General features: G+C 43.0%; 1 protein-coding gene across 3 annotated transcripts in view; it reads left to right on the forward strand.

Moving 5' to 3' along the window:
• Positions 1-8154: 8154 nt before the first annotated feature.
• LOC111864411 (globin) overlaps positions 8155-17511 on the forward strand; it is an 18180-nt gene continuing 8823 nt past the window's right edge. Inside the window, exon 1 of one of the 3 annotated variants that reach the window (XM_033751500.1) lies at positions 8155-8341. In XM_033751500.1, the coding sequence (XP_033607391.1) occupies positions 8313-8341 (29 nt within the window). In that variant the 5' untranslated portion in view covers positions 8155-8312. Of the gene's footprint in view, positions 8342-8368; positions 8462-17511 lie in introns of those variants that run through there. The other 2 variants (XM_023851639.2, XM_023851649.2) reach the window with 2 other exon arrangements.

Consider the following 17511-nt stretch of genomic DNA (forward strand, 5'->3'; position numbering starts at 1 on the left):
GTACTCCAATGGGGTTAAATCCATGTAACCAATAAAAAATAAAGCTATCCCTGTAACAGGCCGTGGAGGCCCATAGGGTTGTGAGACGTCGAGGCTCCCACATTTTCTCTAGATAATTGGCTCACAGATGGAAGTGAGGTTGTCAGCTATACGTACCGGCAGCCCTTTACCCCCAGGAAGATTCCTGGTACTAATTTCTGTTAGAGGTTGAGTCGACTCCAGAGCCATAGTCTGGAATCGAACCCGCGACCTTCCGGCTTGTAGCATTGCGCCTCAACCAACTACGCTACCGCGTGTCTTCACATGTAACCGAAGAAACCAATATATTATCACGTGTTGGCTGTTGGTATTTAATTTCTCGCTGTGGGAATTCAACAGTTTCCACGTATTCATTGTCGCGGAAGTATGTGTTCCCATTGTAGCCGTTGCGCAGTGATGAACGTAGTGTAACACATCACAATATCGATAGGTCGAATTTATTTGACACTGTCGGTCATAATCATTTCAGTTGAAGCATCTTTGTGGGGTTCAGTTGGATAAATGTTGTTAAATAATACAACTTGAAACGAAGACATTAACTTTACATTTTAATTTTACAGGATCTAAAAGTGGTACTGATGGACCTGTTGAAAGAGAAGCTTGGAGAGCAACTGACACCACAAGGAGAGAGAGCGTGGAATAAGACAGTGGATCTCGCTTACACATTCATATTTCAAGGGCTGAAGAAACGCGAGACCTCTAACGTGACGCAACAGTACGCAAGTGTTGCGTAGTGGCACCAAGGAACGACCACGATAGTTGATTTTCCATCTGTTAAATTAAATTACAGAGACAACGTCCGTTGCTGGTATGAAGCACGTGTAATGGTTGAGAAACAGAGCAAACAATTAGAGGATTTACCAATTATTTATCTAACAGTATATGACAATAACCACAGGGCCGCAATAGAATTTCTCGAGGCCCCTAAAACTGAGAAAATAAAAGAACTGTAGAAATAATTATTAATAAATATTAACAATTTTTATTTGAAAAATTACTAGGGAAGACCCTTCCATCTATTTCGGAAAAAGTCTGTACTTTCGCAAGAATAATTGTAGTTTACAAGTAGATGAGTGAGGTTAGGAATGCAGTGAATGTATGTACAACTGGACAAGTAAGTAAATGTCATGGCCGCGCCATAGCTCAAGCTGTTAGTCGCTGTCTTCCCACCGTCGCGGCCCGGGTTCGATCCCGGGTCTGGTCAAGTGGGATTTGTGGTGGACAAAGTGGCGCTGGGGAAGGTTTTCTCCGAGTACTTCGGTTTCCCCTGCCAATCTTCATTCCACCAATTGCTCCACAATCACCCTCACCTATCATCTGGGGCTGGTACAATAGGCCAGAAGTGGCCGCAGTACAAGGGACTTAGACCCACCCCACTAGCAATAATAATAAAAGTTAATGTCATTATTGGTTTCGCAGCATTCACACAGCAAACAGAAGTACCTCAGCCGGTATGGCAGCGGGCTGCTGACAGCCGAGTATTCTGGGATTGATTCCCGGAAAGATATTTTTCTCTTTTCCACAGCGTCCAGAACGACTCTGGGACCCACCAGGCCTTTTATCCAATGGGTGCCGGGGGGTAAAGTGGCAAGGGCGTGAGAAAAGTGGAGCTATACCTCCACTCCCACATATGTCTTCATGAAACAGTGCTTAACTACTTAACCACAGTGGTAATTTTATCTTTTTTAACTTCGTTTAATGTCATCTGGCTTTAATAATGGAAAGAAATTATTTGTCTTATAAGACTTCATGACATATAAGGAATAAATGTGATTACTTACATTTGTACTAATACAAACGCGTTAAGATCTTCGAAGGATCATTGGTCAATGTTTTTCGGCTATGAGAAATGTTTTCATGGTTACTCATGGAGAGTTTACTCTCCTATGTTCGTCTACAAGTCTTCACGCATTTGTGATGCAATCACACATCCAAAACTTCTCACTAGTAAGAAGATATTCTGAAGAATGAAACGCCTATATTCATACACAGGGAGTTCAAAAAATGATGTTACCGTGCCGTCGTAAGCTCGTTAGGAGATTACCTCGGGCCAGCTCGCTTTCCGAGCAAGTTCGGGCAGCGTTATTAATTGAAACACCCTGTATAAACGTAAGCGATCCCATTTATTCATTGTATATTATATAAGGGTGTTTCTTTATGAACTACATTACGACGCTGTCGGTAGCTAAACTGTATAACGTTAAATGGGAAGACGAGAGATAAATTGGAAAGGATTTGGAACTAAGAGGTCGGGGTATAATGCGGGTACTATCACAGCATTTACTTGGAAGACCTGAGGAAAAACCACTTCAGTTAGGATAGACGGTTTGCAGGCTGATTCAGACCGAGGATATCACAAACACAAGTGCTGAGCGATAAAAAAAAAAAATAACCGCACAATTTTAAAAGCATGTCCTTTTTTCCCCGTTTCAAGAGCGATGCTTGGTATGTACTATTACCATTTAAATGGATCGCATCGGCAAATCCTCGTGCCCTGAGTGACCCCTAGCGCAAAATACTGATTTGCTGCGCTGTGAATTCAAAATGGAATGACATCAAAGCCACGCAGTGGGCGTAATAAAAAACAACAACCATGACTTTTAATTAAAGAAGCCAGCCGTTTCACAGAAACACGTGAAAATAAAAATATAAATGTTTTAAGTACTATTATAGAGTTAACAGGAGTAAAGCGGCCGGAGAGTGACGTTAATCTCTAACTTTCTTTTTATTGCTAGTGGGGTGGGACTATGTCCCTTGTACTGCGGCTACTTCTGGCCTGTTGTACCAGCCCCAGATGATAGGTGAGGGTGATTGTGGAGCAATTGGTGGAATGAAGATTGGCAGGGGAAACCGAAGTACTCGGAGAAAACCTGCCTCAGCGCCACTTTGTCCATCACAAATCCCACTTGACCAGACCCGGGATCGAACTCGGGCCGCCGCGCTGGGAAGCCAGCGACTAACCGCTTGAGCTATGGCGCGGCCGTAACCCCTCACTTCCACCAAATCTTAATGCTTGGAGCTTAATCTCCACGCTCCTTCTATATTCCATCTGCTATGGGAACGAGAGTGCGTCATTGTTCAGTGACGTACACCATTACGTCATCATGTCGTTACTAGACTGTATCCTCAACTTCCGGTATTCGCTTGTGGGAAAATTTCAGATATACTTACATGGGATTTTTCGTCTGTTAAGTTGCCTCTGGTTCGTAAAGTAGGTGGACCTTACCGGTGATTGTTAACTTTCTACATCTTGTGCCCCACCGGCCATTTTGTCGAAACTGTTTTCTCACCATAGTAAAACTACAGAGCTCCACGTCTTCGAAGAAGCAGATTTCTTTTTTTTTTTTCAGTTATGTGTAGTTTAGTAGTTCCGGTCACAGTAGCCGCGCGGTGTAAAGCATGAACTGTCTTCGCTCGTTCGGAAGCTGGGATCGTGGGTTCGGATCTGTTTCCTGTGAGGTACGGACTGAATTCTTATATATTATTCTTATACACTGCCGGTCACAGTAGCCGCGCGGTGTAAAGCATGAACTGTCTTCGCTCGCTCGGAAGCCGGGATCGTGGGTTCGGATCTGTTTCCTGTGAGGTACGAACTGAATTCTTATATATTATTCTTATACACTGCCGGTTACGGTAGCTGGGCGGTCTAAGGCATGCACTGTCTTCGCTCGCTGGGATCGTGGGTTCGAATCCCACTCAAGGTATGGATGTCTGTATTGTGTGCGTTTATTCTGTGTTCGTAAGCGGCCTTGTCACGGGCTGATCCCTCGTCCAAGGACTCTTACCTACTGTCCAAGATTAAGAAACTGAAATGAAACAAATGTTTCATGGTTGCCCTATGCTCCAAGTGGTAGTATCAGGAACAAAGCTAGACAGAAAGATGGAAGTTCCACCAATGGGAAGCCTCCCTTCTGTTGAGAAATATCTCGTTTTACGACCTTCTTATTATCGTGATGTTTAGCTACGGGGCCAGCTTTACCGATGAGGATTACTTTCCACGTAATACAACAACCATAAAATAAGCAATAACATTAGCAGATGAAGGTTCAGGAGAATATTATACACAAATCAGAGGATGACTTTACAATTTGCAAGCAAATACGTCATGTTTATGTGCGCGGTTTGCAGCTCTGTCGGCAATGAGTTTCAAGATCAAGGTCTCCACGGGATGTTACACCGTACAGTCTGCAGATCGCCTCCAACTGCAGGGCAGGTCTAACGATCTACCAGACTACATGACGCCACATTTGAGAAAATGTAGGTATAATGACGGGCTACGGGCAGGGGAAATAATTTTCTTTTAGCCATAGCGGCCGGGGTGTGAAGCTGACCACCCATCTCCGTCTAGCGTCAATGTTAAGAATACAGTGATGGTCAATTACATAGGGAGAAATTCGTCTTTGCTTTACTTTTTCTGCTCTAGAAGCTTACTGGGAAGCGTAGTTAGCTGCGGTACTATGCTACAAGCCGGTTCGATTCCCGATGAGGTCATTGGATTTTTCAATTTACCTAATCTCTCCAGCCGCACTATGGCCCTGGGGTCGACTCAGCCTCTATCAGAAATGAGTACCAGGAATCTTCCTGGGGGTAAAAGGCGACCGGCGCGTAGGGCTGACAACCTGACCGCCATCTTTGAGCCGATTGTCTTGAAAATGTGGGAACCTCGACGTCTCACAACCCTATGGGCCTCCATGGCCTGTTAAAGGTATAGCTTTACCTTTTTTTTTTACCTGTTCTCAAACTCCCTCCCCTATGTTCTTCCCTATGAGAATCAAGAAGGATAACAGACAGAACTGTAGAGAAATACCGACAGAGAAACAAAGGATGAGACAAAGTAAAGAGGACCTCACACATTTTGCACGCGTATTATAGTTTTATAATGCATCTTAATGACGACAATCGCGTATGTAGTAAGCATATCACGTTCTCATGTCTGTCCGTTGCGCACCAAGAGACTGCGCATTTCAGTTGTTGTCATTCTGCAAAGCGTCACTGGAATTCCGGTAACCTGACCTGGGTACAGACACTGAGGATTGTTTACGAAGTTTGGGCGTGATAAAGAGATAACTAAGAACACGTGTACAATGGACGCGATTTCACGCACCTGACATTATGCCCTCCTTCTCTTTTCGTGCGCAAATATCCGGTTCGTTCACGTTCTCGTTAATCCTCGACTGGAATTATACAGTGCGTTCAGTTAAGGAGGAAACTGCGCAACACCGCTGACACGACCCAACATTCCTCACAGATTGCTGCTGTAACTGCCGATAGCAGAATGAGTCATTAGCGCTGATAAACGCGCGCCCTTACAGTTACAGCAGCAATCTGTGAGGAATATAGGACCCGGTCAACCTTGTTTACTTCGGTTTACTTCCACGAGACTACACGGTGTCACATTCCATAAGATAGCACTATCCAACAGGCTTTTATGTTTTAGAGCGTTGAATCATGGAACTGGCAAACAGGACAGAAAGTCCTTGAGATGATTCAGTACGGTATATAGCGATATACAGTGCGTTCAGTTAAGGAGGAACCTGCGCAACACCGCTGACACGGCCCAACATTCCTCACAGATTGCTGCTGTAACTGCTGATAGCAGAATGAGTCATTAGCGCTGATAAACGTACGCAGTTACAGTTGCAGCAGTAACTCCTTGATTGAACGCCCTGTATAATCCAACATGTTCGTGAGTCATGAAACGTTCTGTGTGCGAGTATTGGCTAGCGGCTTGCAGTTTACTTTCTTTTTTTTTCACTACTGAAGCGATGGAACTAATAATACTTCTTCACGCCTCAGTCGATGTGACAACTCGACGACTATGGGCTGGATGGCCAAGGTACTGGGTTCCATACTCCTACAACAATATATGAAGTCGTTACTCTTAACATCCCAAACAATCAAATGCAGTTTCGCCATCTGTTATCGAGCTTGCGCACAAAACTGTGAAGTGGCGCGCCCAACGGCCTTACGGCGAACTCACAGAGTTTGTCACCATACAAATCAACTCATTGTTATCTCACGGTTACATTTCAATTGTATATTGTATCATGCGGGGAAAACTGAAAGAAATCTTACTTACTCATGGAGCTGAGCCCTCCTTGAGAAGCCGCCAATTCTGCAGCTCCTCAAGAATTTCCCAGTATTTTATGGAACCCGAAGGTTCATTACCGTGTTCACAAAATCTCTCTACTGGTCCCTATCCTAAGCCAGACCAATCCCATCCATACCATCCCATCCTATCTCTTTAAGATCCATTATAATATTGTCCACCCACCTACGTCTTGGTCTTCCCATTGGTTTCTTTCCTTATGACTTACCCACCAGTATCCTATATGCATTACTCGTCTCCTCCATTCGTGCTAGATGCCCTTCCCACCTCATCGTCCCCGAGAAAGAAATTATAAAAACAAGAAAATGTGTTTATACTACACGATGTTGCAACTCAAAAACCACACTGTGAATTTGAGTAAGGAGCGGAGCCAGTGTTGAATTCTTGTGAACATGGCAACGGGTTCAACAAAGACTTTTCTTGAATATCTGAGGAACAACAGTCTTATGAAGGAAGGCCCTGAACTATGAAGCTAATGCTATTATAGCAAGTGAATAGTGCATTACTTAATAGTTTAGTGCAAGAAGTAGTAAATCGAGCTAATAAATTGGACATAATGTCGATCAATAGCTATAAAAACGTGTAGGGTTTGAGGATCTCACACCGGTGGTCATGAAGAATTCTGTCATCTCGGATATAACTCCGTGTAGTCCGGTTAGAGTCAACTGAACTTTTCGGAAGAGTGTGTGGCTTCCATCTTACACCTAGTTTCTTGTCTTATTATTCGAACCTGAAGGTGACAACGACATGTTCCTCCGAAACCTCTGTTGACCTTCAACGGACTACACAGCTTTATATCCTTGAAGACAGAATTCTTCAAGTATATAACTGATTCGTAAAATGGACAATTGGTTCAGAAATTGAGAGAGAAATGGCAGCCGACCGGATGAATGAGTTAATGACCCCCTGAGTGACACAGATGACGAGACTCGGTGAATATAAGCAGAGGGGTTGGGAGAGGGCGGAACTTTGTAAACGAACTTAAGTAACAGTTCTTTATTGTGACAGGAATATATACGTGCAAGGACAGAAGAATATGGAGACTTGCCAGATGAATTTGGGCAATCATTAAAACGTACAGCCCCCATATGTCCATAACTTCGAAATAAAAAGGTAAAGGTATCCCAGTAACAGGCCGTGGAGGCCCGTGGGTTTGTGAGACGTCGAGGCTCCCACATTCTCTCTAGACAGTCGGTTTACAGATGGCGGTGAGGTTGTCAGTCTTACGCACCGGCCGCCCTTAACCCTCATGAAGATTCCTGGTACTGATTTCTGTTAGAGGCTGACTGGACCCCAGGGCCATAGTCAATTAAAAAAATTCCAATGATCTTATCAGGATTCGAACCCGCGACGTTCCGGCTTGTAGTATAGTGCGTCAACCAACGGTTACCCCCCAAAAATTTCAACAAGATGGCATAAAATCTGACGTTATGTTTAGCATCAATTTCATGTAATAAGAAACTGACTGCATGAAACAGTCCTGTGTGAGAAGTAAAAATTTCACGCGTATTCACGAAAATCCCCAGTTACTTTAAGGTTAATTAGGCCCGCGCCATAGCTCAAGCGGTTAGTCACTGGCTTCCCACCGCGGCGGCCCGGGTTTGATGTCCGGTCTGGTCAAGTGGGATTTGTGGTGGACAAAGTGGCGCTGGGGCAGGTTTTCTCCGAGTACTTCGTTTCCCCCTGCCACTCTTCCTTCCACCAGTTGCTCCGCAATCACCCTCACCTATCATCTGGGGCTGGTACAATAGACCAAAAGTGGCTGCAGTACAAGGGACCCACCCCACTAGCAATAAAAAAAGAAAAAGCATTGAATATACAGGACAGCCCCAAAGCATGCGACATTAGCTATTGATCATTCAGCGTCCGTTGGAAGCGAAAAAAATTGTAATCTCTGTTTAGTATGTTAACCTTGGAACAGAGACAGGCGCTTAATATTAATCCAGACGGAAGCATATTCATGGAATGCTTTTAACAATTGCCTTCCTATGTGACGGTTAGTATGTTAAGTTGACAGTGCGCGCCGTGCCTTCAACTGTTCAGACAGCGCTGGAGTGACCGAGAGGACAGCACAGCTAAGGCTCGGGCTTCTGCAGTGTACTCAGACAACAGTAGCCGCAGAAACGCATGAAGGCGCGTCCGTTGCGAAAAGTAAACTTGGGTGATGATAAAGAATTGCATAAAAGCGGAAAGGTAAGACAGACGTGTTTTCAGTACAGAAAGTGAAGCGAAAAGAGAATATTTTGAAGTCAGTGTAGTTACAGGATAAATACGTTTTAACTGTAGCTATGAATTCTCTTAATTTTGAGTAAGGTAAGTCGTTTATAATTACTGATTACATAAATATGACTGTAACGGTGTAACGGAGACTTTAGCAGTAAAGCGTGAACCAATAATATAACGTGATGGTATTTTTCTGTGTCAGTCGTGATATTTACCGAGTTGTAACGAAAGTTAAGTTGTGGGGGGCGGAGTAGCTAAAATGTGTCACTTGCAGGTCTGTCAACAATAGACAGCCTCTAAACAGACTGTGTCTGTAAAATTTGAGATTCTTATAGTGGTGGTTCTTAAAAGTTATTCCTTTTTGGACATACCTCCGTGTGGACCACTAAAAGTCAACTGACGTTTCTGGATGAGTATTTTCCTTCCATCTTCAGGGTTAAAGAGCAAGAAAAGTAAGAGACGATTTTTCTTGCCGTTTGCTTCATATTAGTTTCTTGCTTGGCTTATCCTTTAACACTGAAGATAGAGACGTTATATTCCTCCGAAACGTCAGTTGACTTTCAACGGTTTGCATGATGTATCCCAGAGAAATGTTTACGTAATGACACTCTCATTTCTACAGACTGCACAGAATCGAATTTTAGAATAATTATGAAGTGGAAAGGATGGGGAGGTACTGAGGAAAGGCACGAAAGCCTGAGTAAGGTTAAAGCTTTAAAAGTGTCACCTCAATAATAGGAGAATAATCTTGAGTCAACTTGTTCTCTGACGTAATAAGAGGCATAAATTTATCGAAATAAAAATCCTTCGCTGTGGAGGCCCCAAGATCACTTTTACTAATTGCGCATTTCATGATTAACCATCAAATCAAAATTCTATGGTCCTGTCTACAATATTACCTAACTTCAAATAAACTCTTTCTTTAAACACCCAGGCTAATGAGCTATGCTGAGACCCTCGATAACTTCCATACAAGAGAGATAATAACTTTTACATAGCAACACTACCCATTGGCCATGCAGCGCTTCCCAGAACAAGAGACACACCAACGCTTATGCAAAGTTACTGCTTTCTGATGTAACTGGACTTTGAAACCCAAACGACACTTGTGTAACATCCGTGATTCTCACGGCAAGTACTGTGTACCTCGTGGAGATGTGACGCCGTGTATTCTACTATAAGTTTATTGATATAACGGAGGAACTCTTTCTATCTTCAGGGTCGAAGGGTAAGAAATGGAAGCTGGAAGATTCTGAAAACAGGAAAAACACTTTTCTCCTAATTGTCCATAAACATATACCAGAAGATACGGCGACATATGAAAGAAGAGAATATTGTTCGACATATATGTAACGCTCAGACTGGTGAATTAGTTCCCCGTGAGTTTAAATAGGCTAAACCTGGTCGTGTAACAAGCCACATCGTTTAAAGTTTAAACTGAGTACGGTATTGATTATGTGCTGGTCTTGAAACAGTTGCAATGTCCAGACAGTAGCGCTCAATTACATTTCCAAACCCTGATACAGGTACAATTTTATACTCGTAAATCGGTAGGGCTGCATGAGAAGCACGCAACAGAATTTGGAACTTGTGAACCATCTCAGCGTTTGCGTAATTTCATTCAACAATGACTCTACAGCCCTTTGTTGGGCCCTGGCCTCTTCTTCAGTTTCGTAATTTTTTTTATACAGTCGGTAGGACTCCTTGGATGAGTGATCAGCCCATCGCAAGGCCGCTACCTACACACAGGATAACACAAATACAGAATAAACGCACACACAGATATCCATGCCTTGAGTGGGATTCGAACTCACGATCCAAGCTTTCGAGAGAGCCTTAGACCGCGCAGAAACTGTGATCGGTTGCATTTGCGTAAAGACAGAGGAGAGAGAATAAAAAAGACTTCACACACAAAACTAAATAATATTAAAAATCCAATTTGCTACCTCAGAAAAACCACATTGCGTGTCCTTTACAAATAATCATTGTTTACCGTGATAACAGCAAGAAACATATAAATTCACTGTGCAGACAAAATCCAGAGTTTCTTAATGTTGAAGGAGGTGAGACCAACGGACTTTTAAAGATTAGCAGCTCGGCACCGAGCAATATGATTTCGTATCGTGTTATTAGTCACGATGCCGTGGTTGGTGTATGACTTACGATTTATACCCTTTTTAATGATAATTTCTAAATAATGAACCTTTTTCTGTTGGCGTAATTCTACAGCGAAAACCCCCACAGTCACAAAGCTAGTTCTTAGGGGATCTGGTTCTTATCCATCGCGCCCAGACCTGTTCTGGGGCCCACCCAGCCTCATATTCAAAGGGTGCCGTGGGCTCTTCCCCGGGAGACAAGAGGCTGACCACTCATTTCCATCTAGTGACGAAGTTAAGAACGCATGGCTGAACATCACGACTCCCCCGCACTGATCCATAGCGTGGCGCACAGGAGCAAGTTTACTTCATGAACAGCGATTAATTTTTGGCTACTTTATGCCCCTGTTTCAGTATTAGAGATTATATGGCGTCGAACGGTTACGTTATGCCCCTGTTTCAACAATAGAGATTACATTGCGTCGAATGCCATTGAAGTATGATCGTAAATGATCAGTAATGATTTGAAAAGCGCCGATTTGTGTTATATCTCTTTTTTTCTGGAAATTGTATGGAGAGACTTGGGAATGCCGCTAGAAAACTTCAATGTGGGCAACCGAGATATGAATCTGGTACCTGCAAAATGCTGCTACTAAAAGGTAAAGTTGTCCCCGTTCTTACCCAATAACAATGGCGGCGCGGTCTTAGGTATGAACTGTCTTCGCCCGTTCGGACGCTGCCCGGATGTCTGTTTGTGCGTATATTCTGCGTGTTCTAAAGGGTTCTGACGACGGTGTATAACGCTTAGAATCACTGTTTTTTTTAACTTGGCCCATCGTCCGATATTCTAGAAACCTGAGAACGGAAAGAGATCAAGTTTCCGAAACGTCGTGTTTTTTAATTTCTGGAATACCAAATGATTGACAAATTCCAAAAACCCAGTCATTCTGAGCGTTTATTATGTGCTTGTACTGTCCTATGTGTAGGTATAGGCTTTGCAAAGGGCTGATCCCCCGTCCAAGGAGCCCTACCGATGTGTACAGGATTACGAAACTGAAAAAGAGGTCAAGGCCCAGCAAAGGGCTCTAGAGCCATTGATGAATGACTGTTTGTGCATAATTAGTTAAGCACTGTTCCATGAAGACATAGGGGGAGTGGAGGCTTAGCTCCACGTTTCTTGACCTGGGCACTAGATGGAGGTAAGTGGTCAGTTTCACGCCCCAGCCTCTTTTACTTCCCAAGGAGAAATCCCCCAGTACCCATTGGATAGGAGGCTGTGGAGACCAAAAAATAATCTTGTATTGCCGTGAATCGATCACAGGGTCATCCAGGCCGTCACTATGCTGACTGAGCTATCGCTGTATCACTACACCAATTCGTTTGTTTCAAATCTTGACTTGGATACCAACTATTCTGAGAGGAGTTCTATCTTCTGGGATATGATGCCGTGTAGTCAGTTGAAAGTAATTATATTCCAAAAGATAGAATTCTTCATAATCACCGTTGTGAGGACTTCAAATCCAACAATTCTGAGATTCTTCAAGGTAATCTTCGAGCACAATATGGCGTCTTAAATACTTTAGGGCCACTTCAGTCCCCGCCTTTTTTGCAGTTCATAATTTGGACTGATTCTGACGCAACATAAGCAATTGAACCTAATACGAATAGCTCAAACAGATCACGAAATGAAAACACGCAAGCGCAAAGCTAAAGATGATATTTCAGTTCCAAGGCTTCGCTAAATATTTGCAAGACTCACAAACACTTTGCGCAGAACACTGTTACAGTTAGGACTGCTGAATTTCTGGACTTTGTCCGTCATCCAAGATTCGTAGGGAGGGAAGCACCAGGTCTCAACCGTCAGCTTATCTTAACTGCGTAATCAGAAACTCGAGACACGTTACGTGGAGATGGAATCTTAAATAAAAATATTGTTAACTCTAAAACACTGTAGCCTTTGATAAATAAATATTAAAATACTGGAAATTATGAAGTCAGTTCTAAAACTTCTATGGTGCATTAATTTTTATCGCACTTATACATTATTTTGGGGTCATGAGGAAGCGTAGTTGGTTGGGGCAGTATCCTACAAGCCGGCGGGTCTCGGATTCGATTCCCGATGAGGTCATTGGATTCTTTCAATTTACCTAATCCTTCCAGCCGCACTATGGCCCTGGGGTCGACTCAGCCTATAACAGAAATGAGTACCAGGAACCTTCCTGGGGGTAAAGGGCGACCTCACCGCCATCTGTGAGCCGACTGTCTAGAGAAAATGTGGGGAGCCTCGACGTCTCACAACCCTATGGGCCTTCACGGCCTGTTACAGGGATAGCTTTATATACATGATCTTTCCGCGTCGAATTTGAGGTTCTCACAGTGGAGGCTATGAAATCTTGCTTCTTGGATGTAATGCCGTGTAGTCTGGTATAAGTTCACCGACGTCTCAGAAGAAATTATTGTCTCCATATTAGGGTTAAAAAAGCAAGCAAAGTAAGAAACCAGCAAGAACTCTGCTTGCCGTCTGATTTCTTGCCAAGCTCACAGTTCGACCCTGAAAAAGGAGGCAGAACCTTCCGCCGAATCTTCGGTGATGTTCTCTCAGACTACATGATATTACCTCCCAGTAGATAGTACTCTTCGCTCTGAATTTATTGCATATTTTGTAAAAGTAAAAAGCCGTCCCTGCGCTTAACTAATTAGGCACTACGCCATGAAGACGTATGGGGGAGTGGATGTATAGGTCCACATTTTCTTGTCTTCGGCAGTAGCTGGAGGTGAGTGGTCAGCTCGTCCCGGCCGCTTTACCCCCGAGGACAGCGCCCCCGATACCCATTGGATAGGAGGTTGGGTGGACCCCAGAGCCGTTTTGGACGACGTGGAGAAGATACATTTTTGACCCTACCGGGACTCGAACTCTGACCGCTCGGTCGTCCAGCTCGTAGCCAGTCACTATACTGACTGAGCTATCCCGACTCCGTTTTCATACTGTATAGCTCCAATTATACAATAATAATAACAATTATCAAAACAGCTGTTTTTAAGCCATAACCTTCATTAGAATATTCTGCCAAATTTGTCATGAATTAGACCATTCCATTTTAACTTCTTTTGGATTTCGTAATCATAATTTTTTACAAATCAAAGTTGTTAAGTCTTGCAGTTATATACATAATAAAATGGTTTATTTTTTCCACAATGCCTTTATCACATCGAATAAATGTCGCAGTTTACATTTGTATTGAGATACACGCGTTTCGATCTTCAATTAATCTTCCTTAGTGGCTTATACGTCGTGAAAAGTAACTTTGTATTTATCAGACAAGAACTGGTCACCGTATTATCCATTTCTATTCAAGTTTACTCTCTTACATTCGTCTATAATAATCCATACATTTCTGGTATAGAATGCATTAATGTTAGGCTGCAACTTTTGCGCAAACATTTAAGTGTTTTAGCTTCAAAAGTAAAGTAAAGTAATCCCTGTAACAGACTGTAGAGGCCCATAGGGCTGTGAGACGTCGAGGCTCCCACATTTTCTAGACAAACGGCTCATAGATGGTGGTAAGACTGTCAGCCTTACGTGCCGGCCGCCCTTTACCCCCAGGAAGATTCCTGGTACTCATTTCTGTTAGAGGCTGAGTCGACCCCAGGGCCATAGTGCGGCTGGAAGGATTAGGTCAATTGAAAAAAAAAATCCAATGACCTCATCGGGAATGGAACCCGTACCTTCCGGCTTGTAGCGTAGTGCCTCAACCAACTACGCTGCCGCGCTTCTAGAAACATTAAACTAGAGAGGAGAGGTACTATAGGTTACAGCTTTCATATACTTTACCAGTAATACCTGTGTCCACATAAAATCACGTGTTACTGATATTAATGTCAACGTTTGAGAGTTATGTATTGGTATTATTACAGTCCTGACCCGTCATTCTCCAGATTATAAACAATTCGTCACCCCATTCTAAACAACTCCTTCATCAACATCCGCCTTGACAAAAGAAAGGTTAGGTGTAATTGCTGTATACAGGGAAGACACGTATAAAACGACTTGCCCTGTTGAGACGGCCATTTCGTGTTATTTTTCTTACCGGTGCTGCTCTCTAGCGAGATATGTGTCTACTGCATGTACATCTGTGCGTTTAGTTCTCACACAGAAAGCGGAACTTTATCTGCAACGAAACGTGTATATATTTATTTTGTGACAAAATTTAATTCGTAAAATTCTATAAAAGGTTGTATGCTTTTCAGATTTCCGATTCATATATCATAGTTAATATTTACGATTAAATATTTGTGCGTGGTATTCGTGGGAGATGACGTTAAACGTCGGTATCCAAGGATCATTTGGTAACACGCAAGACTGGAATGGAGTACATGAGTACATAGGGGAAGTTAACACCGCGAAAGCTGATGTAACAAGACATTTTCCGTAGAATTTGCAAGGAATGTTACGACATAACCGCTCCAAAGGTGTTTATCGTGACGTATTATGCTCAGGGGGAGATAAGGATTAAGAGACGTAAGCCAAGGCATAGGGCCCCCCAGGGAGCGGGGCCGAAACTTGTATAGAATGAGACTATGCAGGGCTCTTACGGATTTTAGGTGTAATAAAGAAACAAATTATGCTGTCCGCTCAATGTCTTTATTAGTTCTAATAAATATTAAGCCGCTAACATCCACCCAGACTCCATCACGTTTTCCAGTGCACTGGGGCCCCTCACTGAACACTGACCTACCCCCCCGCAAACTCTTAAACCACCTTTGAATACGTGTAAAAGGTAAAAAGCTAAAGCTCTCCCTGTGCTTAATTAAACACTACGCCATGAAGGTGTGTGGGGGAGTGGCTGTAGAGATCATTTTCTCTACCTCGGCACTAGTTGGAGGTGAGTGGTCAGCTTCAAGCTCCTGTCACTTTACCCCTGTGGAAAGAACTCCGGTACACACTGGGTAGGGGGTTTGGGTGGACCCCAGAGCCGGTTTGGACGTTATGGAAAAGAAAAAATCCTTGCCCCTGCCGGAATCAAACCCCTGCCGCCCATCCTGTAGCCAGTCGCTTTTTCGACTGAGCTATCCCGGCTCTCAGACCCATTTCAAGAACGGTTTTTCGGAACGAAGGAAATATAGCCAAATATGCTTACAGTGATACTGATTTCTTGATTTAGCCACGTTTTACATCATTCATACCCGTGTTTTCCACGGTCTTTACGTCCTGATAACGCAACAAGGCATTCATTTCACACAAGGAAAACGTTTGGGGAAGTCAGCCTATTACACAACGTTTCACCGCAACCTTAACATAAATTCAAACATATGTGAAGGAAAGGAGTCGGTGTAGCTCAGTCAGTACAGTGACTACATTACAGGCTAGGCGATCGGGAAATCAGGGTTCGAGTCCCCGTAGGAACACAGATTGTTTTCCCCTCCACAGCGTTTAGATCTGCTCTGAGGTAAAGCGGCCAGAGCTGGAACCTGACCTTTCACTTGCATCTAATGCCGAGGTAATTTCGTATGGGCTACTTTATGACGCTGCCAGCAGTTAGACAACTTCGAATGTTAGGGTGGATGAATATTGAATTAGAAAGTACACGGAAGGAAGTGGCCTAATCCACATACTGCCCCCGCGTTAGCCTGGAAGGACTGAGGAAGACCACGAAGAATCTTATCTTATTCCCCAGCTGAGATTCGAACAGAGTACATCCGAGCGCGAGTCTAGAGCGTTACAATTTTTGAAATCCATATGCTGACGAGGTTAAGAAAGCGTGGAGCTATGCCTCCATTCCCTAATATGTTTTCATAGTGTGATAATTAAGCGCTGACAAAATTCTGCCAAAGGTGTAGGAGTATTTTTTTAAAGTTATTTTTACAAATTTTAACATAAATATCTCACGAATACGTGAACAGAAATAAAACTGACTACTTTAAACAGATAGGACACGCGTTAGCGTAGTTGGTTGAGGCACTATGCTACAAGCCGGAAGGTCGCGGTTCTATTTCCGATGAGGTCATTGGATTTTTTTCAATTAACCTAATCCTTCCAGCCGCACTATGACCCTGGGGTCGACTCAGCCTCTAACAGAAATGAGTACCAGGAATGTTCTTGAGGGTAAAGGGCGACCGGCGCGTAAAGCTGACAACCTTACCGCCATCTGTGAGCCGATTGTCTGGAGAAAATTTAGGAGCCTCGACGTCTCACAACCCTATGGGGCTCCACGGCCTGTTAGAGGGATAGCTTTACTTACTTACTTTACGGAAACTACTACTACAGTGTCACTGGTCATTATCCAATATCTTTGAAAGAGTTGGGACAGGAGTAACAGAGTGATAATTGTTTATGTTCTTTCGTCTTTTTTTTTATAAATTAAATTAAATACGGATTCTTTTTAATGCAAATGAAAATAAACCTTCTCTTATTAACTCACTAATTCCAAAAATGATTTTATCACATAAGGTACACATTTCTTTAATAAACAAGTCCTGCTGATCATATATTCTACAAGCCGTGGACTACTTTAGTCGATTCGGTCTCTGGTATTTCTAATAAAACATTTGAACATTTTAAGCTTATTCTGTCGTTACTAGTTTGTGAATGTTTCAAGTTTCCGCCAAGTAAGAGTTCATGTACGTCGTTTGGGCCGGTTATATTAAATACGTTACATGTTCTGCTCGGATTTGAGACTGTTTCATCTACCCCATACTCCCCCCATACGTCTTAAAGGTGTAGTGCTTAACTACGTAATTACAGGGACAACTTTACCCTTTCTACTCTTCATGAAATATTACTAGGGTGACCAGATTAAAATTTGTATAGGAGACATCATAAACACACACAAATTTTTATTTGGAAAACCTAAAGGAAATAGATAACTTAGAGGATCTGGGCGTAAATGGGGGAGGATAATAAATTTATTTAAAAAATAAGGAGGGAGGGTGTGGATGTGATTAATTTAGGTGAGGAAACGTGTGGTGAACACGATATTAAAATTTCGGGTCTGATAAAAAGAAATTCCTTAGCTAACTGAGCGACTGTTAGTGACAAAAATAATT

This window comes from Cryptotermes secundus, unplaced genomic scaffold (assembly GCF_002891405.2).
Source record: "Cryptotermes secundus unplaced genomic scaffold, Csec_1.0 scaffold83, whole genome shotgun sequence".
Lineage (NCBI taxonomy): Eukaryota > Metazoa > Arthropoda > Insecta > Blattodea > Kalotermitidae > Cryptotermes > Cryptotermes secundus.